The sequence below is a fragment of the Hyperolius riggenbachi genome, chromosome 11, assembly GCF_040937935.1.
Source record: "Hyperolius riggenbachi isolate aHypRig1 chromosome 11, aHypRig1.pri, whole genome shotgun sequence".
Classification (NCBI taxonomy): domain Eukaryota; kingdom Metazoa; phylum Chordata; class Amphibia; order Anura; family Hyperoliidae; genus Hyperolius; species Hyperolius riggenbachi.
In genome coordinates, this window is record NC_090656.1 from 106782257 (window position 1) to 106809094 (window position 26838).

At 42.7% G+C, this 26838-nt stretch overlaps 1 protein-coding gene across 9 annotated transcripts in view; it reads left to right on the forward strand.

Annotated features, from left to right (window-relative positions):
* The window catches only part of PPP6R3 (protein phosphatase 6 regulatory subunit 3), a 148169-nt gene that overhangs the window by 52814 nt on the left and 68517 nt on the right, over positions 1 to 26838 (forward strand). For all 9 annotated transcript variants that reach the window (XM_068260880.1, XM_068260878.1, XM_068260879.1 and 6 more), the window contains 8 exons: positions 5861 to 6047; positions 8906 to 9043; positions 9645 to 9710; positions 17009 to 17121; positions 17859 to 17972; positions 20238 to 20367; positions 24595 to 24747; positions 26150 to 26296. In XM_068260880.1, coding sequence (XP_068116981.1) covers positions 5861 to 6047; positions 8906 to 9043; positions 9645 to 9710; positions 17009 to 17121; positions 17859 to 17972; positions 20238 to 20367; positions 24595 to 24747; positions 26150 to 26296 — 1048 coding nt within the window. The remainder of the gene's footprint in view (positions 1 to 5860; positions 6048 to 8905; positions 9044 to 9644; positions 9711 to 17008; positions 17122 to 17858; positions 17973 to 20237; positions 20368 to 24594; positions 24748 to 26149; positions 26297 to 26838) is intronic.

Genomic DNA, 26838 nt, shown 5'->3' on the forward strand with positions numbered 1-26838 from the left:
AAGAAGCTCTTTTGCATAAATAACTGAAGTTTCTTAACTCTTCCTGTACTGGAAACAATATGAGACTCACATCTGTGCTAATGTGTTAGGTTTTCTTTCTTAGCAGTACTACACATACAAATCATCTATATCATAAGATTTTCACTTCAGATTCCCTTTAACTTGAACATATTCTGTGAACAGGCCTACATCTCTAACCTGGAAGTTTATAATGCTTTGATGTGGGCACAAACCGACTAATGTGAATATGTAGATGAATAGGCAGGATATTGATGTGGAGATGAAGCCGAGGTGCTGATTGATGTGGTGATGACTAGACTATTAAAGGGGAACTGAAGTAAGCGGTATACAGAGGCTGCCATATTTCCTTTTAATCAATACCAGTTGCCTGGCAGCGCTGCTGGTCTATTTCTCTGCAGTAATATCTGTATAACACCAGAAACAAGCATGCAGCTAGTCTTGTCAGATCTGACTTTAAAGTCTGAAACGCCTGATCTGCTGCATGCTTGTTCAAGGGCTACGGCTAATAGTATTAGAGGCAGAGGATCAGCAGGGCTGCCAGGCAACTGGTATTGCTTAAAAGGAAATAAACATGGCAGCCTCTCTCTTCAGTTCCCCTTTTAAAGTAGACCTGAAGTGACAGACATATGGAGGCTGACATTTATTTCCTTTTTAAATAATGCACATTGCCTGGCTGTCCTGCTGCTCCTCTGCCTTTGCTTCTTTTAGCCATAGACCCTGAACAAGCCTGCAGATCAGATGTTTCTGACCAGATTAGCTGCATGCTTGTTTCAAGTGCGTCTCAGACCTAACTGATGCTAGAATGATCGGCAGGGCTGTCAAGCAACTGGTATTGTTTAGAAGAGGTAAAAATATGGCAGCCTCCATATCCCTCCTTTCTTCAGGTTGCCTTGAAGTAGAAAAGTTAGGCAGTATTGGGCATATGTAGCACTATTGTGTTCAGTGAAAAACCTGCTTACAGCTCCACTGCTTAATGTAAACCTGAAGTGAAGAAAAAAAAACTTAGGTAGGAGGGAAGGCTCTTTATCCCATAGTTTCCTCACTTTAACCCTTTTGCTTAAATGTTTTCTTTAACGCTTTGTAGCATATGATGAGCTATGCTGGGGACAGGGTCTTGTAGGAGCTCCATTGTGGCTGCCTAACCTAATTGGAGGTTTTGAACAGTAGGGAGGAGCTGTGAGTATGAATGTCCTGACAGGTGTGAACAGATTGAAGGAGCGAGCTGTAAAGGGGACCATACACTGGTTGATTTCAGCGATCGATCAGAAATTGATTCTTTGAAATCGATTTGTGGCCGATTTTGATGGATTTGATATATCTGAAAGGATGGAAGATCTAGGTCGATCTGCTGCTGGTAGCAGATCCATGGCCCATAGAGTTGCATTGGATCTAATGGTCCAATAATGCATTTAGATTTCCAATAGATATCATTCTGAAATCTATTGGAAATCTGTTCCTAGTGTGTGGCACACATCAGATTCCTGTCAGATTCGACTTGACAGGCATCTGACAGAAATCTATCTGATGGTCGAATCTGCTACAAATCTATAAGTGTATGGCCACCTTAAGAGTGAATCTCCTGACGGGTGTGAACAGATTGAAGCAGGCAGGAGCTGTAAAGGGGCCCATACACTGGTCGATTTCAGCCTTTGATTGATTGATTGATTTGATCTATCTGACAGGATGGAAGATCTAGGTCGATCTGCTGGCAGCAGATCGATGGCCCATAGAGTTGCATTGGATCTAATGGTGCAGTAATGCCTTTAGATCGATTTTTCAATAGATTTCATTCTGAAATTTATTGGAAATCTGTTCCTAGTGTGTGGCACACATCAGATTCCTGTCAGATTCGACCTGGCAGGCATCTGACAGAAATCTGATGGTAGAATCTGCTGCAAATCTGTGTATGCCCACCTTAAGTGTGCATGTCCTGACAGGTTTGAACAGATTGAAGAAGGCAGGCAGTGTTGCTGAGCTACACTGCTTATGCAAGCAGAGGGCTGCACATTTTCCCCACTGGTTGCTGCATTTTAGGCACCAATAATTTAGACATTTGGATGGTGGATAATTGGGTTTTAAAAAGGAAATGTTGGGAAAATAATATAATGAATAAAATTGCATACATCTATATATATTTTTTTTCCCCAATATTCGTTTATAGATTAGTCAGCATTTCCCTATTATAAAATCTTTCCCCCCATTGATTTACATTCTGAATTGTATCAGTGGTGGTGACATAATTTACTGCTGCCAGGTGATCTCTGCAGAATGTTTATTACTGAGAGTTCTATGCACAGAGAGAGAGATTGCTCTCTAGGCAGTTGGAAAAAGCAATGAAACGAGGTTCACAGACAGTAAACTGCCAGGACCATGGTCATGGCATCACACTGTGGGAGGGGTTTCACCACAATATCAGCAATGCAGACCCCCCTGATGATCTATTTGAGAAAATGTAAAGACTTCTCGTGGGAAAGGGGGTATCCGCTACTGAGGATGAAGTTCAATCGTTGGTTAAAGTTTCTCTTTAAAGTATATCTACCCTGAGACAAAGGAAAGCACAGAACTATGTTCATGCTTGATCCACATACTGTACTTCTGTGCATTGTAAGTTCCTTTCCCCATTTTTCCTAGCCTCTGTAATCACTCCTTGAAAATGTAGGTTTTGCCTAAATTCAAATTTGCATACAAGAGACTGCTCCTATCACCCTTCTACTCCAGAACCAGAAGTGATGGCTTCCATATTTATTCCCTTTTTAAACAATCCCAGCTGCTTGGCAGTCCTGCTGATCTTTGGTTATACACACCTGAAATAAGCATGCAGCTAACCTAGTCCGACTTCAGTTAGAGCACCTGAGCTCAGTATATGGAGACCATTTTGAGTCCTGTAGTCAGTCAAGAAATGTACAGACTCCTAAAAAAAAAAAAAAAAAAATAAGTTGAGAAAGAAAAGAAATACAGATTCAAATGTCACAGTTCAAATGTCACATTCCATTAAAGAGGAGCTGTTAGGTATAGGGTCTCGGAGAAAAAAAACACATATCAGTAGCTAAATATTGGTTGTACTTACATTACATATCGATTTCACTGTCCACGTTTGCATTTCACAGAATTTTTATATAGTATTTGCAGAGAATGATGCTCTTGACAGCTCATGGCAGGTTCCATGTTTGTCTGTCTTGTATGAAGCCAATTGTGATGTCATATCCTCCCTTTCCCTGCTTCCTGATGATTTGACTCTCAAATAGATCAGGATCAAAGATCCTAATGGTTCATGATCCGGACAACACTACTGTGCAGTGAAGATTAGCCATGTGGCTAGCAAAAATGGAACATGTGCCCTGTGAACAGCACATTGATTTTTCAGTGCTGTGAGTTAGGCTGCTGTTACAAGCTGCTGTAACATGAGCCTGTAACTTCTCACTGTGAAAGCAGCCTTAGGGCGGGATAGGGAAATAAAGGGGAGAACCAAGGGAGTGCAGTGGGGAGAAGAAGCAGCCCCAGAATGCTTTGCAGTATCTGTTATGCGGCCTGCCTGCTTCCTTAGGAGCTTGGGAATAAAGAGCCTTGCTGTTCAGCAAATATCAAAGTAAGAGAGATTTTTAACTTCAGTATTGCCTTTTTGGCTTCCTTCTAAACTGTTTAACACAGGAGAATAGAGGTTTAAATTAGCTTTTGCAGCCTGACAGTTACTCTTTAAAAAAATAGTCATAATGGAAGCTCCTCCGTTGCACTCCCATGGACTGGAGCGTTCAGCACCTGTGCAGTACTATTGCGCAAGGGCAGAATGCTCGCAGCCACGGGAGCGTGCGTAGCTGGCGCACACATGCATGAAGAAGCACAATTGAGGTAAATAACCAGGCCGGCTAGAAAACGAACCAAGTGGCCCAGGAAGATGTTTGGTGCCCACGGCCTGAAGGTGGGTGGAGGAAGCCCCAAGTTGGTATTGGTTCTTTTACTTGATTTGGTACACTAACCCAATTTTAACTGAAAGGTTTGTTGAGATATGTAGGGAGCTGCAAGAACTTGCTTTTACGTGGAGCTAACTTTTGGTCAAAAGTAGAGCTGACCAATGAGATGGTAACTTTTAACTGGCATGCAGTTGTGATGCTAGTCCTTCCTCTAATCATGGCCATATTTTTCAGTGACATGGTGTTGTTCAGCAAAGTTACATTTACATTTTTTTTCTAGGATCACATCCTGGATTCGCAGCAGTAACCTTTTTTTTTTTTTTATATAGGCTTTATTTGGTCTGTCCATTCTCAGTAAAGGCTGATCCACATTGGGGGGGGGGCATTGTGCTGTGCTTGCTGATTGCCACTGTTCGTGCAGCAGCATTTGGATTGTTTAAAAACTTTTTTTTTTTGTAGTTTCACAGCAATTATGCTTATTAAAGAGTAACTGTCAGGCTGCAAAAGCTGATTTAAACCTCTATTCTCCTGTGTTAAACAGTTTAGAAGGAAGCCAAAAAGGCAATACTGAAGTTAAAAATCTCTCTTACTTTGATGTGTGCTGAACAGCAAGGCTCTTATTCCCAAGCTCCTAAGGAGGCCAGCAGGACGCATAACAGATACTGCAAAGCATTCTGGGGCTGCTTCTTTTCCCCACTGCACTACCTTGGGTCCTCCCCTTCATTTCCCTATCATGCCCTAAGGCTGCTTTCACAGTGGGAAGTTACAGGCTTATGTTACAGCAGCTTGTAACAGCAGCCTAACTCACAGCACATGTTCCGTTAGAGTACACTGCAGGAGTCCGCTATTGTTCCTAGCCACATGGCTAATCACTGCACAGTAGTGTTGTCCAGATCATGAACCATTGGGATCTTTTTTGTGAGTCGAATCATCAGGAAGCAGGGAGGATATGACATCACAATTGGCTTCATAGTAGACAGACAAACATGGAACCTGCCATGAGCTGTCAGGAGCAACATTCTTTGCAAATACTATATAAAAATTCTGTGAAATCCAAACGTGGACAGTGAAATGCATATGTAATGTAAGTAGAGCCAATATTTAGCTACATATGTGTTTTTTTTTTCTTTTCTCTGAGACCTTATACCTAACAGCTCCTCTTTAAAGGAATGTGCAAAAAATGCCTCTGAAAATTGTTTTGCAGTGTAATCTAAGCTGAAGAGCTTTCATTGCCTAATGGCTTATTGATACTATCCATTGCTGTCATATGCTTTATTGCTGGGTTGCCTATTGCATTGACCGCGATCTACCAGTAGATAGCCAAAGACCATTGGGTAGATCGCAGTCGAATGTTTTAAAATGGTGCGCTGGACGCGGACTGTGCAGCACTGGCGTACCATCCATTCTGCAGCTGCCCAATGATGCTGTGATATGGGGGGTGGTCAGGAGGTGAGATGCACAGTTTGGCATTTGAAATGATGGTAGATTTTCTTGGGCTTGGTAGTTTTGAAAGTAGCTGGTGTAGGCACCCCTGCATTATTGGATATCTCAGATTGGCTGTAGTTATGAGACAGTAGAATCTAGTCATAGAAATAAACCTCTGGATATAGTAAACTCAGTCCTCAGCAAATGCATCTGTATAAATATACAATGTATGATATAGTAAACTTGAAGAAAATTTATATAATTTTTTTTCTCTTGTCCCTTGGAGCTTAGTACAAAGGGATTCTACTGTAGTACTACTTTTTGTCACCAGCTGAGGTGTGTGGGTTTTTTCTTTCCTTCCAACGCTTTGTTGAAATGACATGCACTTGGCAAGGGTTCTTTATTGCATAACACTCAGCTGTATTGGTTTAAAAAAAATACAAATAAAATTGTAACTTATACAGTACTACACTTGTTCTTTTGTGACCGATTTTATTTTCTTACAGGTACCCCAACCTGTCTTGTGAGCTGCTGACCTCAGATGTTTCACAGATAAATGACAGACTAGGAGAGGATGAATCTTTACTCAAGCGACTTTACAGTTTCCTTTTAAACGACTCCCCGTTAAACCCCCTGCTTGCAAGTTTCTTCAGTAAAGTGTTAAGCATTTTAATCAGCCGGAAGCCAGAACAGGTATGCAGGGTAACTTGTGTTTTTAAGCTGTCTTAGCACTCAAATCTTCTTCTTTTTTCAATGTAATTTTTTGTAATTTGGAATTGCACAATATATGCATTAAGTGAGTGGTTAATGTAGACTGGTGCAAAGTTCACCTTGCACTAGATCAGTGCTTCTCCAAGCTAATTCTGATCAGTAATTTCCCAACCCATCCTTGTACTGTGTGTCTTTAGTGAAGCATCCCCAGGGATTTGGTTTGTGTTAAGCAGCACCATGTAAGAGAGCGTAGTGAGCTGAAGCGCAGTTATCTCATTCCATCCACCCGATTGGTTAGTTAACATGACTGTTTGGCCAGGACACCCTAAGCAAAGGTCAACATACCCCCCTCCCCAAATATAACAGTATTGGGTGCCGCATTAACCATTTGTCGCTGTAGATCACCTGTATTGTTTAGGGCCGGTTCACACTCAGAACGCAGATTGAAATTGTGATTTTGTGCCATGTTTTGGGTTTTGAGTCTCATTCAACAGAACAAGAATCATGACAATCGTATCGAACACGCTTTCAATTTATGGGCACGCAGGGTGAGAATCCCATAGGGATACGTGATCAGCAAAGCACTGAAAAGCGCTCAAGTGTGAACCAGTCCCAACTGCTATAGTCTACACCAGTGTACCAGCTGTCTTCATCAATGTTCCAAAAGAGTGAAAAAGTAGCACTCTTCCTATAGGATCTGAGAGGTGAAAAACTACTGTATACTGTATATTAAAAATTAGTGCACATTGAATATTCAACTTTTGACTTTGAGGACTTAAAGTGAACCTAAAGTGAAAAAGGAAAAAAAAAGTTTAACTTACCTGGGGCTCCTACCAGCAATATCCCCCCCCCCCCCCCCCCTTTCCCCTCTGCTGTCCTGTGCTCTTGCTGATTCTTCGATGCTTCAGTCACCCGCAGCGCACCTCTTTCAGTGGGACTAGTCTGTGGCGCAAGCCGTGTGCATATGTTGCTTACTGTGCAAACGCAGTAGAGATTTGTATGCACTGCGAATGTGCTGAGCACACCTGTCCACGTGAGCGTGATTAGGTGGTGCACGGACCGGATCCACACATGCAGCTGGAATAGGGCTGCTGTGGGTGACTTTTTAGCTTTCCTTTTTAAAGTGAACCCGAGGTGAAAATAGACAGAGGTAAACAATTGTATTTATCTTACTTCTCCTAAAAATGACTTTTTAGACCCCTCACGGTTTTATTTTATATTTAAACATTTGCAAAGTAGATTGCATGTTTTGTCTCTACTCAAGTGCTCCAAAGTTAAAATACATGAACTGTTGACCTTTTTTCTGTCTCTCCCCTGCCCTCAAAAGTGGTATTCTGCCAGGAAAAATATTATTGTAATTTGCTTATCAGTGAGGCTTACTATATTCCCGACAAGGTACCGACAAGATAGTGGCCGGTTAATGCAGTAGGATTAGCCATACTATGCCAGGGGAAAAAAATACACATATATGTAGAGAAGTACTTGCTCTACTTACATAACACGTATCGTACTGTCCATGTTTTGATTTCAGTGAATTTTAGATAGTAAATGAAGAGAATTCTGTTCCTGGTGGGAACCATGTCTTTTGCCCAGAGGCTAAATCCTGATGTCATTTCTGCCCTTCACTTTATTGATTTTCTCCTCCAATCGCTGAGTCACCTCAGCCTTGCTTGTAAACACAAGTGAGCAGGGGATGGTGTTTCAGATAAGCAGCTAGACAGGGAAATGGAAGAGAAGGAATATATTATAGATTAAAAAAAAAACCCAGCATGCAACTGTTTGGCACTACTAAAAGGCCAGTGCTCCTTAAGGGTTAAGCCTCTTACACAGGAGACCCGGGTTCGAAGCTGGGCTTTTCCTTTTTAGTAAGCCAGCACCTATTCAGCAAGGAGACCTTGGGCCATACTCCCTAACATGGCTACTGCCTACTGAGCGTGCCCTAGTGGCTGCAGCTCTGGCGCTTTGAGTCAGCCAGGAGAAAAGCACAATATAAGCGTTGTCTTGAATTTCATGCCTGAAAAATTAACTTTCGGGCAGCAAAATAAAACATGGAAAACCGCCTAATTTAAATGTTTGACACTGTCCATACACTGTCATCGTTGTCACATGTCTCCTCAGGTACACTTTAAGTAGACACAAGAAAAAAAGTATAGTTATGCTCCTCCCCCTTTGAAATTGCCATGTACCTTTCAAATATTGCTCCTCTAGATAAATCTATCTACATGACTGGTAACTACACCCCATACTAATATGCTTCCCTGAGCCGTTTGTTGTTTGGGAGAAAAATAGAACATTATGAACTGTTAACGCAGTTGGGCTTGTTCACACTATGAGCGCTTTGAGCTTTATAAAAGCCCTGGCGATTTTAAAAAAGTGCCGTAAAAGCACTTGAGCAATAATTTTACATGTGAGTGTTCCCACATGAGTGATGAGCTTTCTTTCCAGTCGCAAACATTGCTCCTGCACCATTTCCTGAGTGTTAGCGGTTTTCCTATACCTTGCATTGAAGCACAAAGTGCTTGGCAAAGTCTTTAATGTTAGTCTTTTTCAAGTCAGAGTTCCCTTCCTGATTGACTGCAGAACAAAAAAACCCTCATTGCCACACAAAAGCGCTTACAAAAGTGCTTTACTACATCGAAAATTGCTCTAAAGATGCTGTGAAAAGCGCTCATCGCTTGCGATTGCACTGGCGATTTATAGTGTGAACTAGGCCTCAATGAACACACAATACGCAGGGTAGAGGGTGTTGACCACAATTGAGAATTGCTGGGAAATGCTTATTTTTTTTTTTTTTTTTTTTAAATGAGCCTCATGCATGTGCACATCTTCTTATTTTGCAGATTGTAGCGTTTTTAAAGAAAAAGGATGATTTTGTCAATTTGATAATAAAACATATAGGTACCTCTGCAATCATGGATTTGCTGCTAAGACTTCTCACGTGTATTGAGCCACCACAGTTAAGGCAAGATGTACTAAATGTAAGTATGGGAATCTACCCTTCCCTTTCAGCCAAAACACGCCAGTTCTGCATAATAATCCTCACATTTCCCATGGATTGTTTGCATGGTTCTAGTCACAAGTGAATCAGACATGCATGTAAAGATATATCCGTGAGAAGGGGTAGACCTTTATTTGAACAAGAAAAGCGGCATGCGTTGCTGCCATTGTTGTAAAAGCAGACTAGAAAAACAAGACTAATTCAGGCAGTAAGAGGACACACCAGTTTGAATGTCTAAAGGGACACATAGTTTCACTTTTACCTTTTTGTTTTTAAACTGTCATCTGCCACGAGTCTGATTATCTTTTGAGTATATGTGTATAACTTTATAATCGGTAATCTTTTACATATATATCTCTGCAGTAAGAATAAAGCCCGATATGTAGCTGTCACTGGTAGGGATCATCAATAAGTGAGTCAGTGAGATGCAAATGGCTTCATGCACTTGCACAGAAGTTATGTAATGTTTATTCATCTGATTATGAGCAAGAAAGCATAGAACTAAACTTCATATCAATAGTGATGTTGCTGATCTATTTGCGACTTTGTTTTTTCCCCTCTTTCACTTGTATTTCTTATAGTGGCTAAACGAGGAGAAGATTATCCAGAGACTTGTAGAGTTAGTTCACCCTTCTCAGGATGAAGATGTAAGTATATCATTCTTAAAATGATTCTGAAGTTGTAAACAAACGCTATTATCTTGGCGCTACGATACCTCACACCTACAGTCCAGTGTCTTACCACCTCCCGGTGTGTGATGGCTGGCGTGCCTTTCTGTGCGTCACAAACATGGCGGTAGTATGGATGCTGTATCTCTGCTGTCCAATGGCTATCTCTCTCTCTCTCTCTCTCTCTGGCTCTCTATCTCTGTCTGTCTCCTCCGTTTTGCGCTATCTCCTCCGTGTGCAAGCCTCTGCAAGTTTCCGCATATGTCACCTGCAAGGAGAGACTATCGTGCAGACTGCATCCAAGGCTGGAGTCACGCAAGAGACGGATACATACAGACAAATTGTGCACAATTTAATTTAAATATTACATCCTCCTACTTCCTACCACTCCCACAGGTCTTAAAGTGGCAGTACTCTGTAAAAATAAAATAAAAATATGCATCCAAATTGCATGACCATGCAAACTATTTGTTTTGCATAACCAAATCCATAAAAACATATGCATTGGTATGACATCAATGGATCTAAAATAATTCAAAAAATAAAATCTATCCCTACGTTTGGACCATTAGGTTGCAATACATTCATTTCATGAATCCATCTTGATTCACACTGAACAGACTACATTTTCGCCTCTCCAGTGCTTGGTCAACCTCTTTCCCAAATAGAAGAATCTTAAGACTTTTTGGAGGGGCCCCTACTGTATCGGAAACATGTTATCGTTGGCTGCCTGTTTTTCTGGTGTGGAGCAGAGGAGTCACTGAGGGGGTTTTATAAGCCAGGTAAATGAGAATAACTGGAGTCTCTAGTTTGATGTCAAATATAGCAGGCAACAGGCCACTTTTTTGGATTTAACTTTTTGGAGGGTGGCAACAGTCCTACGTCAAGGAAGCTGATAGGAACTCATATTGGCTCCGACATTCAACATTTCCCTCTGCCACTGAAATGTTCTGATGGGACAATTGTTGATTGTTGTGGCCAGGACTTTCTTACCTGTGTTTTCTTGGCATTTCCTTTATCAAGAAAGTGCTGCAAATGGCAATGTCACTATTAGTACACACATTACTTAGTGTGCTCAGTGTTGCCCGTGACTCCTGTATAAGTCGGCCCCTATATTTTTTTTTTTTTTATTTTTTTTTAGTGAGGTCAGACCTAAGTTCCTAGACTTATACTTGAGTATATACAGTATGTTCACCAATTTGAAAGAGTTTTGTTTTTCCCCCTGTAAAAAGACAAGTGGTAATATCTGTAAATGGTATTCAATTAAAACCTCAACAATTTAGTGCAAAAACTGATGGCTGCTGTTGAAGTTGAACAATTTATAACTTGCCAGTTTAAAAATATGGTGTTTGGCCTTGTCTGCCCCTGCAGTTTGCAATGTGTAGGCTGCACAGGTAGAACATTGAAGTGTATTGGTAAACATATTTGCAACAAAAAAATTGAATAAAATTGCGTATGTATCTGATTACTTGGCAAAATCGGCACCCAAAAGGGATTAAAGGGAATCTGAAGTGAAAATAAACTTTATGGGATAAATAATTGTATGCGTAGTACAGCTAAGAAATAGAACATTAGTAGCACAGATATGAGTCTCATATTGTTTAGAGTGCAGCAAAAGTTAAGAAAATTCAGTTATCTATGCAGAAGAGCTTCTGAGCTCTGTTAGGTCAAAGCTGTCTTCTGAAGCATGTATACATCAAAGAAGCGGTGAAAGACTATTTCAGATAAAAACAGGGAACACCAAGAGCCCCAATAGTGTAATACGTACTGGATAAGGTGGCAATAAATTCGTATTGCTAGATACTCACAAGTCAGGGTCACCAGCTGGCAACCACTGTAAAGGCAGGTGGAGAGATTATCCTGACCCCACTCAGGATTAAGAAGTCGCTCTCTGTAGACAGGAAAAAAGGGTAGCAACCCTCCACAAAGGGTGGACTCGAAATTGTATACAATGAACAGAGGCGCCAAAAGTATAAAATTGGATTAAATGAGCTTAAAATCCAACTCAAATGGCAAAAATGAAGGAGGAAGTGGCGGTCTTACCTCCCCCAAGCAGACACAACAACGACTGCGATTCAGACAGTCAAACACATTTATTACAAACTCCCCAAAAAATTTTGCAACGCGTTTCGCAGGCTCAATCCAGTTTCATCAGGCAATACAGAACTTGAATCCTTGTGCAGATTGCTTGATACTCCTCCCTGTATTGCCTGATGAAGCAGTGCTTAACTTGAACCCTTGTGCAGATCGCTTTATACTCCCTGTATTGCCTGATGAAGCGGGATTGAGCCTGCGAAACGCGTTGCAAAATTTTTTGGGGAGTTTCTAATAAATGTGTTTGTCTGAATCGCAGTCGTTGTCGTGTCTGCTTGAGGGAGGTAAGACCACCACTTCCTCCATTTTTGCCATTTGAGTTGGATTTTAAGCTCATTTAATCTAACCTAATGTTATACTTTTGGCGCCTCTGTTCATTGTATACTATTTCAGATAAGGTTTTACTGGATGGCCGTTCAAAGGGCAATTAGCTCTACTGTTTTATAGTTTCAAATGGTGTAGTTTGTAAACTGCAAATATTAGAGAATGATGCAATGTTATAAAAATTATGTAACTAAAAATAAAGACCCTTTTCTACTAATGTTCTATTAATTATCCGTACTACACATACAATTCATTATCATAAGGTTTTTTTTTAATTTATTCTTTAGCTTCAGTGTCACTTTAAGATATTTGGGATAGAGAGGTTGACCAAGCACTGGAGAGGGGGAAATGTAGTCAGATCCCTCGCACAGTGTGGAACAAGATGGATTCATAAACAGCTGTTTACACCACTAGGGTGTAATACATCCAGAGTAGAAACAGAATTTTTAGATCCATTGATCTTATACCAATGCATGTTTATGTATATTCACTGTGCTTTTATCTTTTGGTTTTGCAAAAAGTTTCTGTCAAGCAAATATAATTAAGTTTTTTTTTTTTTGTTTTTTGTTTCGCGTACTGCTACTTTAAGACGGGTGGGCTGACCTATGGGAGTGGTAGGAAGTAGGAGGATGTTTGTAATAAAATTGAATTGCGCACAAGAATTGTATTCCCCTGACGAAGGCGCAGAAGCCAGGATTGTTTTTGATATGCAATAAACCAAGAATTGTAAGTATCCTATCTCTTGCGTGACTGCAGCATTCTGGAAGATGGTTTCTCTCTCCTTCCTCCCACACAGTAGATGTGAAGGGAGGAAGTTGCTGCTGGATGGACGTTATAGCACCATGGTATTTATCTGCAGCATGGTACTAACCCCTCTTATGTCTTAAAGAGAACCTGTATATAAATGGAGGCTGCCATATTTATTACCTTTTTAAACCATACCAGTTGCCTGACAGCCCTGCTGATCTGTTTGGTTCCAGCTGTGTCTTAACTCCAGAAACTGGCATGCAGCTTGTCAGATCTGATGTCAGAAACGCCTGACCTGCTGCATGCTTGTTCAGGTCTATGGCTTAAAGTATTAGAGGCAGAGAATCAACAGGGCTGCCAGGCAACTGGCATTGCTTAAAAGGAAATAAATATGGCAGACTCCTTATCCCTCTTGCTTCAATTTCCATTTAACTGATGGGATTATTTCATCTTTGAACCCTCCCCAGTGACATTTTTTTTCACAACCCTCCCACCCCAATTGTATTCTGACAAGGTGGGGAGTTGTACCCTTGGTTATATTGAGTGACCGATTGCTGTTATACAGCAAATAATTCCATCACTGTTATGCACAACTTAGTCCTTTGTTGCCTCTGAGGGATCAAGCACTGTCTTGCGATACATAGGTCAGACTTGTAATAGGAAGGGTATCGATATTTTAACTATGCTAAAATCCGAGTTCTCTCAGCGCTGAATATGGTGCACACTGCCCAATCCGTCTTGCCACCTCCAAGCTTGGCAGGAGCATGGGAAGTCAGTTTGTTGCCACCCCTGTGCGGGCGTGAGTGTGAGGTAGTGTAATAATAGGAACAGTTCTATTTCTGTTCACAACCTAGATCTCCGTTCCATAGTTAGCGGTATGCTGCAAACCAGCGTCTCTGCACTTGCCGTGCATCTCCGAATCTTGCATTAGCAAGCTATCCTTTGCATATAGGAGAACTATAGTGGTGTGAAAAACTATTTGCCCCCTTCCTGATTTCTTATTCTTTTGCATGTTTGTCGCACTTAAATGTTTCTGCTCATCAAAAACCGTTAACTATTAGTCAAAGATAACATAATTGAACACAAAATGCAGTTTTAAATGATGGTTTTTATTATTTAGTGAGAAAAAAACTCAATCTACATGGCCCTGTGTGAAAACGTGATTGCCCCCCTTGTTGAAAAAATAACTTTACTGTGGTTTATCACACCTGTGTTCAATTTCTGTAGTCACCCCCACTCCTGATTACTGCCACACCTGTTTCAATCAAGAAATCACTTAAATAGGAGCTATCTGACACAGAGAAGTAGACCACAAGCACCTCAAAAGCTAGACATCATGCCAAGATCCAAAGAAATTCAGGAACAAATGAGAACAAAAGTAATTGAGATCTATCAGTCTGGTAAAGGTTATAAAGCCATTTCTAAAGCTTTGGGACTCCAGCGAACCACAGTGAGAGCCATTATCCACAAATGGCCAAAACATGGAACAGTGATGAACCTTCCCAGGAGTGGCCGGCCGACCAAAATTACCCCAAGAGAGCAGAGAAAACTCATCTGAGGCCACGAAAGACCCCAGGACAACATCTAAAGAACTGCAGGCCTCACTTGCCTCAATTAAGGTCAGTGTTCACAACTCCACCATAAGAAAGAGACTGGGCAAAAACGGCCTGCGTGGCAGATATCCAAGACGCAAACCACTTTTTTAAGCAAAAAGAACATTAAGGCTCGTCTCAATTTTGCTAAAAAACATCTCAATGATTGCCAAGACTTTTGGGAAAATACCTTGTGGACCGACAAGACAAAAGTTGAACTTTTTGTAAGGTGCGTGTCCCGTTACATCTGGCGTAGAAGTAACACAGCATTTCAGCAAAAGAACATCATACTAACAGTAAAATATGGTGGTAGTGTAATGGTCTGGGGTTGTTTTGCTGCTTCAGGACCTGGAAGGCTTGCTGTGATAGATGGAACCATGAATTCTACTGTCTACCAAAAAATCCTGAAGGAGAATGTCCGGCCATTTGTTCGTCAACTCAAGCTGAAGCGATCTTGGGTGCTGCAACAGGACAATGACCCAAAACACACCAGCAAATCCACCTCTGAATGGCTGAAGAAAAACAAAATGAAGACTTTGGAGTGGCCTAGTCAAAGTCCTGACCTGAATCCTATTGAGATGTTGTGGCATGACCTTAACAAGGCGGTTCATGCTAGAAAACCCGCAAATAAAGCTGAATTACAACAATTCTGCAAAGATGAGTGGGCCAAAATTCCTCCAGAGCGCTGTAAAAGACTCGTTGCAAGTTATCGCAAACGCTTGATTGCAGTTATTGCTGCTAAGGGTGGCCCAACCAGTTATTAGGTTCAGGGGGCAATTTCTTTTTCACACAGGGCCATGTAGATTTTGAGGTTTTTTTTTTTTCTCACTAAATACAGTAATAAAAACCATCATTTAAAACTGCATTTTGTGTTCAATTGTTATCTTTGACTAATAGTTAACGGTTTTTGATGAGCAGAAACATTTAAGTGTGACAAACATGCAAAAGAATAAGAAATCAGGAAGGGGGCAAATAGTTTTTCACACCACTGTATATTCATAGTTGGAGCTGTGGTCATATGAGCTTTTCATACTGGCAATTTTGTCTTGAGGGAACCTGACCAAGAAGTATATGGAAGGTGCCATATTAACTTCCCTTTGAACAGTACCAGTTGCCTGGCTGTCCTGCTAATTTGACTTCAGAAGTGTCTGAATCGCAACAGAAGCACGCATGCAGCTAGTCTTGCCACATTTGACAAAAATTTCAAATACCTGATCTGTTTCATGCTTGTTCAGGGTCTATTGCTATGGACAGCCAAGCAGCTAGTATTACTTAAAAGGCTATAAATATGACAGCCTCCATATCCCTCTCACTTCAGGTGTCCTTTAACCTCCCTGGCGGTATATTAAAAACCGCCTGGGGGCAGCGCTGCCGTTTTTTCGTGTGGTTTTTTTTTTTTCTTGTTTTTTTTTTTTTTAATCATGTAGCGAGCCTAGGGCTCGCTACATGATAGCCGCTGCTCAGCGGCATCCCCCCAGCCCCTCCGATCGCCTCCGGCGATAGGCGATCAGGAAATCCCGTTGGGATTTCCTGGAGGGCTTCCCCCGTCGCCATGGCGACGGGGCGGGATGACGTCACCGACGTCATGGACGTCGTGGCGTCTAAGGGAGTCCCGATCCACCCCTTAGCGCTGCCTGGCGCTGATAAGCCAGGCAGCGCTGGGGGGGCTCTACGGCGGCGCGGATAGCGGCGATCGAGCGCGGGGCGGCGGTGATCGGTGTGCTGCCGCAGCTAGCAAAGTGCTAGCTGCGTCCAGCAAAAAAAAAAAAAAATTACAGAAATCGGCCCAGCAGGGCCTGAGAAAACCTCCTGCGCGGCTTACCCCGAACTACGTTCGGGGTTACCGCCAAGGGCGTTTAAAGAGAACCCGAGGTAGGTTCTAAGATTCCAATTAGCATACAGAGGCTGGGTATGTATATAATACCCAGCCTCTGCTGCTATACTGTTTGCCCCAGTCTCCCCTCTGCGCTCTGCTGTGCCCCCATAAATAGCTGTTTACATCTGAAGTGTCAGTCTTTGTCGCTCCCCCACCTCCGATATCGCCGCTCCCTGCCTGTGTCCCTTCCCTCCAAGCAGTGGGGAGGGAAGGGACGCAGGCAGGTTGCAGAGCTATGGAGGAGGCGGGGTAGCTGCAGAGACTGAAACTTCAGATGTAAACAGCCAGTTGGAGACCCGCTGCGTGTCGCTAGCACAGCAATTGATTTATGGGGGCCAGCAGAGCGCAGGGGCGGCCTGGGGGGAAACGGTATAGCAACAGAGGCTGGGTATTGTATGCAGACCCAGCCTCTGTATGCTAATTGGAATCTTAGAACCCACCTCGGCTTCTCTTTGTGATCTTCTCCCTTCGAAATAACATTGAGAAACTGGTTTCTTCTGCTCAACATGCTTTTGCCTCATACTCTCTTTATTTTAAATTTATACCAATCTGTTTCAAGATGGAGTGTTCATAATTTTTATTTTTTAGATCTGCAACTTTTTTAAAATGTAAATTTTTATGACTTTTTTCTTTTCTTCATTCAGAGACATTCTAATGCATCCCAGTCCCTTTGTGAAATTATACGTCTGAGCAGGGATCAGATGTTACAAGTACAGAACAGCCCAGAACCAGACCCTCTCTTGGCTACATTAGAGAAGTATGGCTTTATGAAATGCTCATCAAATATGCCCATTTAATTTATTGGCAGCCAGTCTCTCTAGATGTACTTTGTATAGGTTGTCTAACATGGTTAAGTCCAACTCAGGCAATTTCTTACCACAAACCTTTAAAAAAAACAAAAAAAAACCCTTACCATAGAAACACCATGTGAACTGTCATGTGAAGTTACTTTAGAACCTATTCACACTTGAAGAAGCAAAACACTAGCGCTATCGTTTTGCGCGGGTGATTTTACCACCATTTTTCGCTGTAAAATCCATTTCACAAATTTGTGTTCATTGTGCAATCGCGATCAGCGCTTTAAGCACTGTATCACAAAATGCTGCATGCTATGCAATTGGCGCTAATCGCGGCAGTGAGATCACTGTTCTACCCAGAATGTGTTTAAATTTGAACAATTGCGGAAAATGCGAATGGTGAACAAACGTTATTTGCTGCAAACTGTCTGCTGTCGTGAACCGCAGGCCATCACTCTTGTTTGCAGACCTGTCTCCATTTAAAAATAATTTCTGCAATGTAATCACTCTTCTGTTCTGTCAGTAGTTATCATGAATTATGGGTGGGGGTTTTAGGTTAGTGTCCTCACAAATGGCTAACCTAGATTACCTCAATCGCTTCTGTGTATTGTATGACTGCTTCCATGTTTAAATGCTAAAGTATAAGTTTGCAGTTGTCCTGGTATGCTTACTTTAACTGCTCTGTAATCCTATTTAGACAGGAAATCTTAGAACAACTACTATCAAATATATTTTTGAAAGAGAAGAATGAATCTGCAATCGTCAGTGCAATCCAAATATTGCTGACCCTTCTAGAAACTAGGCGGCCTGCGTAAGTCTTATTCTCCTCATTTCTCCTTATTTTCTAGCTTTGTTAAAAGTATTTAGTTTGGCCTCACACCAAGACTTGAAGAAAATGAGTCTCTACCTGGGTTTACACTTCAGATACTTAAACACAGGCAAACACAGAACATTTATATCATGCTTTTCTCGTGGCGGACTCTAAGCGCCAGGGCTGTAACCACTAGGACGCGCTCTATAGGCAGTAACAGTGTTAGGGAGACTTGCCCAAGGTCTCCTACTAAATAGGTGCTGGCTTACTGAACAGGCAGAGCCGAGATTCAAACCCAGAACCCAGATCGCCTGTGTCAGAGGCAGAGCCTTAACCAGTACACTATCCAGCCACCACTCTATATGAAAACAGGCCTTGCCTTCCAATTTGTTGTTTTTTTTTTTTTGTTTGTTTTTTTTTTCTTTAAAAATACAGAGCTGCCAGAAGTGGAAGTGCTTTGCCAGAAGGGTAGCAGACCTCTACATTAAGAGATGTTACTACCTAGCTTGCAGAGGTGTAGATCCCTTTGACTTGTATTTAAGATGCTTATGCTCTACCCCGCTTTGCAGCACCTGAAGTCCTGCAGTATATTGTCTGATTAGAAAGAAATCTACAGATTTAGGGCCTGTTTCCACTACACGCGGATTCTGGATGCAGAAAAACTGACTCCAATGAATGCCTATGGGCCTGTTTTCACTAAACGTGATTCTTCTGATGCAGATTTCCCATAGGCCTTCATTGGAGTCAGTTTTCTACATTCAGAATCTGCGTGTAGTGAAACCGGGCCCTTACGCCATTCAGCTGCTTCCGTTTCTGGTTTCCCATATCCCCCCTCCCCCTCCAGACCCTTATCACCAAAGTTCCATTTTGTCATTATCCACAATGCAGTGCTTCAGTGTCTAGACTCAGCGGTCCATAAAAATTGGTCCAGCAGCTTACTTGCGGTCTATTCAGCGGATCGTGCGGAACAGATCCGTATGAACGGACAAATGTGAACAAATCCAAAGGTTAACATTTGATCCATTACGATCCGTTCCCTTCTGGTAACGGACCGTTTTTAACACTCTGAGCCAGGCCTTTTTTATTAGCAGCACAGTTGCATGATCTGCATGGCTACTTATTTATTCCTTGTATCGCTGGTGCTGTCTATCAGCACTTTCTGGGGCCCGCGGTCTGCTTCTGTTTGGCTTGCAGTTCCACCTTTTAGTAAGTGGTCACAGTAGACCATTTTATCTCTGGCTTTTTATTGCCAGCCTATGGGTATACTGTTTGTTTGTCTGCAACCTTTATCGATTCTGTTCAGTATTAGTCTTTGGTAGTTTTTAAATTCATGTGAGGCTTAAATGCACGTACACACATGATCCAAGTCGTCTGAGGTGGCTAATAACGACCGCCTTAGCCGATAGTTGTGCATGTGTACCTATCTGATAGTTGTGCATGTGTACTGTATCTGTGGAGTCGGAGCAATTTTGGGCACCCGGAGTCAGTCATTGATTTCATAAACTGAGGAGTGGGAGTCTGAGTCTGATGATTTTTGTACAAAATCCATAGCCATGTTAAGTATTAGACTAAGGAGTCGGAGTCTGGGCCATTTTGGGTACCCGGAGTTGGAGTCTGAGTTTCATAAACTGAGGAGTTGGAGTCGGAAGATTTTTGTACCGACTCCACAGCCCTGATGTGTAGTGACATCCGCTCCGTAAGTGATGTGCCTGGCGGATCAACTTTGCCGAGCAATTAACTCCCATTGTCCTCGCACTCCCCCACCCGCCATGTCCTTCTGCATCCAAAAACTGTGAATCTGATCAATAGTACCACCTCCACATGATTGTGGACGCTGATCTGTATAAAGCAGAGCTCAGGGAATACGATAAAACGTGTAGGTAGGAGGAGTGGGTGGTTAGGACTAAGAACCCTACTGAAGAGGAAGTATAGGGTATAAAAAATTCTTACATTGGGTCCCGTGTTGAGTGTTAATTTCAGGATTCTGTGTTTTGAGGTTTTGCTTTTGAAACCATGAAGATTTATAGACTGGGTAACATTACTTCAACAATACACACACCTGAGTTAAGTAAATGCACAAGAGTTGACCTACGTTTGGAGGGTACTGAAGGTGTTTTTTTTTTATGATTTTTTTTTTTTTTTTTTTTTTTTTTTTTTTTTTTTTTTTACTACCGGCTGAAATATGACACTGACATCTGTAAGCTGCTTTTGGTATTTTGTTCTACTAAGTACCGTAGATAATGTTTTTATTATTTTGTTACACAGGTTTGAGGGGCACATAGATCTTTGTCCACCTGGCCTCAACCATCCGGCGTTCTCCGTTAACAAAACTGTTTTAACTGCTATTCAGGATAAACTTCCGTCCTTTCACCAGCTTCTTCTGGACCCTCCAAAAGTAATTTTTTTTTGTTTGTTTTTTTTGTACTGTGCTTTAGCTATAAAATCTTTGATCATTATTTAGCATGTTATTGGGTTCTGACTCCTAGCAAGTGCAGTAGTGTCTGAGAAAAAGCTGTGACCTTTCACAAATGAGCATGCATGCCCCCAGATTATCAGAGGTGGCTAATAACTGACAGTTCAACTTAAAGCGGACCCAAACCAAACCTTTCTTTTAATTTAAAAAATATTTAGTTGCACCACTCTGACACATACAAAGATAAATAAACACTCCTTCAAACCTATGAGCCTTTCAGTGCATGCTTTTCACCCTTCTCTTTTCATAACTAGGGTTATACTGGGGGCAGCCATTCGCAATTCCTCCTTTGCCGAACACCATTTACTCCACCAGTTTGAAGGCAATTTGAAAGGAAGGGAAGGGTTACTCCAATAAATGTAAAATATTTTATATTTGTCATGCAGCTGAAAAAGGGCTGCTAGTATTATAATTTAGAAAATAGATTTTATTTCTGCAATCTTGTATTTTTAATTTGGGTCTACTTTAACGAGACACTGAAGTCTCATAAAAATCCTCTTTTTACTTCAAAAATCTGTTTCTCATCCCTGCCCTAACTAAAACGCTGCATCCCCACGGCTGTAATCTAACTAAATACCCCCTAACTCCCCACTCCCTTTCCCCCCATAAAATCCACCACTTTCTTGGTTGTGGATTTTGCTGCTGTTGGAGGCAGAGCTTTCGGCCGCAGCTCTGCCTCCATTCGGGTCTATCAGTGGCGGATCTCCACCTCTCCCCCGCCCCTCTCAGTGAAGGAAGACTGAGAGGGACGGGGGAGAGGCGGCGATCCGGGCTGATAAGACGCGCTGAGAGGCAGAGCTACAGCTGAAAGCTCTGCCTATCACGGAAGCGCTGCCCGGATTGCCCCCCGGGGAGTTTGGGGGGGGAATTTGGTTAGATTACAGCCGCAGGGATGCAGCGTTTTAGGTAGGGAAGGGATGAGAAACACATTTTTGAAGTAAAAATCTGATTTTTAAGAGACTTCAGAGTTTCTTTAACCACTTTACCCCCCCAGTGCTAAATTTCTCCACCCCTCTGCACACTGCTTCACCCCCAGGGACGGAGAAAGGCGCACTTGTTTGTTTACTGGCTGGGAGTGGGCGGGGACCTCGCGCGCACACTCCAGCCAGCACAGCAGGTGACTAATTGGATGTTAGGAACAAGCGTTCCTAAATCCAATTAGAAGCGCCGATTGCGGACACAATGAAGACTGCTTCAAACAGAAGCAGTCTCCATTGATAACAATAAAATGTAAACAAACGTGCAGCGCGCGCCCCCGCGACCCGCGCGTGCACCCCCCCGCTCTGCAGTGCAATGATTGGTTATGGGGACCCCAGTCCCCAATAACCAATCATATCACAGAAAAAAATGAATCAAAGCAGCGCTGCAAGTTACAAATCGCGCTGGTGCTTCAGGGGTAAAACCCCTCCGTTGTGAAGTGGTTAAAGTGTACCAGAGATTAAAAGTTACATACCTGGGCTTCCTCCAGTCCCCTCCGGTGAACGCTCTCTTGACACCATCCTTTGCCTCCTGGATCCTACTGTAACTGGTCCCGGTATCGTCGGCCAGTCAGTGGTGGCTGTGCACACTCCCACGTCTTGCTCCCACGGCCAGGAGAGGCCTGCGCAGTAAGCCCCCAACTGCCTAAGATACCGGGACCTGTTACCCAAGAGCCAGGAGGCAAAGGACGGCGCAAGGGGGAGCGATGGGGCTGGAGTAAGCCCCAGGTATGTATGATTTTTATTTAAAGTAAACCAGAGATTAAAAGTTAGTGTACCTAAAGCCAAATTGTAATGTAATGACAGGCTCTGTCAGAATGATGAAGAGGGTCACGGGGCTAAATACTTACCTGTCCTGACGTCTTCCCTTCAGCAGGGGATCGCTTCCCTCTCAGAACGGGCCCCAGTGATTATTTAATCAAGCTCTCCACCAAGAGTGGAGCCATGCCCCCAGCCCGGCAGCCATGGCCTGATTGGTAGCTGTTGAGTTGGGGGTGGGCTGCAGCCACAGAGGCAGAGTCTTCGGAAACATGGCTGCTGCATACCTAAGGGGGAGGAGCATCACCTGTGCTACTACACCGCTTTCAAGCCTTGCCCTTTTCTACTTTATTCAGGGAGATGTCTGCTGGTAGCTGGAACACTGTAGGCCAGTGTTGCCCCAACCCTGTCCTCAAGTCCCACCAACAGTGCATGTTTTCTATAAAGCCACAGAGGTAGTTAATCAGCTCTGCTGCAGCACTAATTACTCCACCTGTGCAGGTTTGTGGTTTCCTGTAAAACATGTACTGTTGGTGGGCCTTGAGGACAGGGTTGGGGAACTCTGCTGTAGGCTATAAGCTCAGTGCTTGGCAGCTCATCTTTTTTTACCCTGCTGTGGCTATAGACCACAACAACAAAAAATTGCATGTTAAAATTGCTCTCCAGGCAAAAAAAAGTTGCTTTCCCCTTTGCTTACCTCACCAGCCTTGATGAGTTTGAGTGGGGAGAAAAAAAAACTTTCTAAATTGCCAACTTTGGCGCTAAATGGAAGTCACATGTCCACAGCTGCACACCACACTTCACCTACCCCTGCAAGCTGTGCCATGGGCCCTCTGCTGGCTCGTGTGGGCACTATTTTCCCATTCCTTGACTAGGAGGAGTTAATAAGTGTCAATTTGGCAACACTTGCTTTCCTAGGCGTTACAACACTTACACAAGATTTAGGTATAGGGAGAAGAAACTGCAGTGGGGGGCACATGACCATTGTGCTTAAAGGACAACTGAAGCGAGAGGGATGTGGAGGCTGCCATATTTATTTTAAGCAATACCAGTTGCCTGGCAGTCCTGCTGATCCTTTGCCTCTAAATACTTTTAGCCATAGACCCTGAACAAGCATGCAGCGGATAAGATGTTTCTGACATTAGCTGCATGCTGGTTTCTGGTGTGACTCAGACTCTACTGCAGCAAAATAGATCAGCAGGGCTTCCATGCATCTGGTATTGTTTGAAACGATACTATTGCAGCCTCTATATTCTCACTTCAGTTGTCCTTTAACAAAGCCCAACTGAACCCAGAACTAAAGTTGTTAAAATTCAAGAGAGATACGTATTTAGTGTAATTTACTTTTGGCACTGCATTTTTAAATTTAGAAATGGTTCACAGCTGTGCTTACCTGCAGCCGCACAGCTGTGCATAAAGATTAAGGACACTTGCTGATTTCCTGTTTAAAAAGCATTTTATTATCTGTTTCTAGGAACTACATGTTAACAGCAGGCAGTACCGGCATAGTGACTCAAGCTCTCATCCATCTCTTAGCCTGGAACCCACTAGCAGTACTTTTCTAAGCCATTTCTAAGCACTTATGATTAAAAAGCTCTTGCTCATGTAATGCTTTGTGTGTGACCCTACTTAAAGTTCTTGGGACCCTACTGAGTTATCAGGGGAAAAAAAAAAAAAAAGCTTTACTCACCTGACGCTTTCTCCAGCCCATTGCAACTGACTGTCCCACGCTGTCACCTCCGCTCCCCGCCGCTGTCCCGCTCGGTATTCAGGCCTTACTGCGGCTGCGCAAAGCGCCGCTGTCAATCTTGGCCACGTGGGCCGCATCGAACTGCGCAGGCGCAATAGTTCTGCGGCTGCGCAGGTCACCGCGGCCCAAGTGGCCATGATTGACAGCGGCGCTTCGTGCAGCTGCAGTAAGGCTGACCCCGCGCTCTGTCCTGCTTTCATGGAAGCGGGCGTAGTGTTAACATCCTGTGTTTACCAATTAGCTCCCTGGCAGGCAGCGGACACAACTGAGGGATCAAATTACAATTTGTGATTAGACACAGATGAGGGGGAATTAGACAGGCTAAACTCTAAATACATGGTGCCTTTCTATATGTTTTACTTCTATCCTGTGAAAGGGTTTAGGTTCACTTTTAAAATAAAAACTTCTATCACTTGCCTTCAATGACATCCAAGACCCTCATTGGAGCCGCGTAAAACAGCCTTTCTGCTGCCTGACTGATTCTGGACCCTCTTTGCACTATTGGAAAAATAGTTTGGCTATTCATTGATCTTCTGTTGGACTGGGAATTGCATTGTAGTATTCCCATTGTATTATTCTAACGTCTCTATTTACGCTGTGTAAAAATGCAAAATGAATGTAAAATTCATGACATTCACTTGTGGTTTTTTTTTTTGTTTTTAGACCCATGTGATGAAGACAACATGGGGAGTATTAGATCCGCCCGTAGGGAATACTCGTTTACATGTAATCAGATTAATAGCAAGTCTACTACAGACAAATACGCACAGTATCAATATGGAGCTTATTGAGTTAAACACTATAGGAGTTATTCTGGTGAGTATTGGCTTATGCTGCATAGTTGACTTTGCGCTACAATGTAAATGTAAAAGAGAAATTACTAAATGTAGTTTGCATAAAGCCCCTTACTAATATTTGACAATCTGCCCATACCCTAATAATTGCAGGATTGACTTTGTTCTTAATGCAAAAAAAAATAAAAATTAAAAACGGGAGAGCAGGCATGTGTAGTGGGCTCTCCTCATGCCCATCCTCCCCCCGTTCTCTTCTGTCCCCCTCCGTTACCTGTACCGATTCCCCCCCCCCCCCCCCAAATCTTACTACCTGGTCAGGGTAGTCGCTGCTGACTGTGCAGGCGCTGCACGTCCTTGATCGTGCACCCGGGAGTGCTCTGCACAGGCGCACTGTCACAACTGTTTAACTGTTTACATTGTTATGGGATAATTGCATCGTGGTACTGCAGCTGCTGAGCATTATTAATCCAGGTGCAACACTATGTAATGGTGTGTACACTCTTGAAAGATTAATGAAAGATCTTAGACCAATTTTACCCCCTTCCATGTAGTATGAGAACCAGGGTTCCCAGGAACCCCAGGGTTCCTTGAGCACTCTGCAGGGGTTCCTTGGCATTTTCCCCCATCGTGGGGAAAGTATAATAGAGCACACTATATAGGTGGTACTGTAACAAGAAGCACTAAATTGGGAGTTCAGGAGACAGTATAATGAGTGGCAGTGTAATATGGAGTAGTGCAATAAACAGCTACACATACTTTTAAAGACCATGCCTCCTGCAAAATAAATGCAGGGGTTCCTCGAGATCAAAAAATTGTTTGCAGGGGTTCCTTGAAATCCAAAAGTTATTTGCAGGGTTCCTCCAGGGTAAAAAGGTTGAGAGACTGCTCTACACAGTCTATTCTATGGAGCTGAACTCTCCATCAAATAAAAAGCATCGCAAGATGCTGCACACAAAGATGCTGTACACATTCAAAAGATCAGTATCTGCAAAACATCTGTTCCTGCAAAAGATGCGTTCCTTCAAAATGCATTCATAGTCTTAGAGAAAAACGCCAAGCTATTTACTGTGGTAAATAGCTTGGTGTTTCTTTTTCTGAGGAGAGAGGGGAGCTGCGCCCGGCACTGGAAGTGGAGTGATGCGTGGTCTTCAGGACTGCTTCATGGAACGCTACTCCACAGGTAAATATAGCTTTTTATTACAGCAGCCCTAAAGGATTTTTATTTTATGGATGGAGGTTCACTTTGACATTTTAATTTTAATCATTTTTTAAGCTCACAATTTTTTTATTAGGGCATGTTTCACCATATTTGAATTATTAAAAAAAAATATACATTGATATTCCTTTATGGCTTTGTAATACAAGCAACTGCTATGCTCTTTAGGTTTGTACTCAGTGTATGGTTGCATATTTTTTCCTCACAGGATATGTTCTTCAAATACACCTGGAATAACTTCCTCCATACGCAAGTTGAAATCTGCATTGCCTTGATCCTCGCCAACCCCGGTGACAATACAGACAGCACGATCAGTGAGCAGAACTCCGCTGGGGAGCATGTCTTACTAAAACATGTATGTCTGCTTTACTTATCCCTTAAAGCAACCTGAATTGACATGTGACAGGATATTAACTTGGATACATATTCTTCAATTCATCAAGCATTACTGCATACGGTAATGCTGAAAACCGCTGCCTTTACCGAGCAATTAGGAAAATGGCAATTCATCAAGGCTGTTACCGCATGAAAAGCTGAAATTACCGAGCAGTGAGGTAAATTACCTATTTGTTCGGTAAATACCTCAGCAAATGTCAATTCACCAAGATTACAGCATTCGGTAACGCACAGGAATGTGTTTCATCATTACCGGCTGTTCTGAGGTTGCATTGGCCTGCTTTGAAAGGCTTCAGTGTGGGTCTCTTTCTCTCCTCTCTTCTCTCCTCTCCCTCTCTCTCCTTCCTGCAAGCCCCGGTCTCCTCCGTGATGGGTAGCGCAGGCTTTGCAGGAGGGTCTAGTTTTCTGCAACCCCCCCATAGTGAGCAGAGAAAAAACGAGGTTTTCCTGCCACCCTTTGGCATTGTAACCCCTTAAGTTCCTGTTTGAATATGCAGAGAT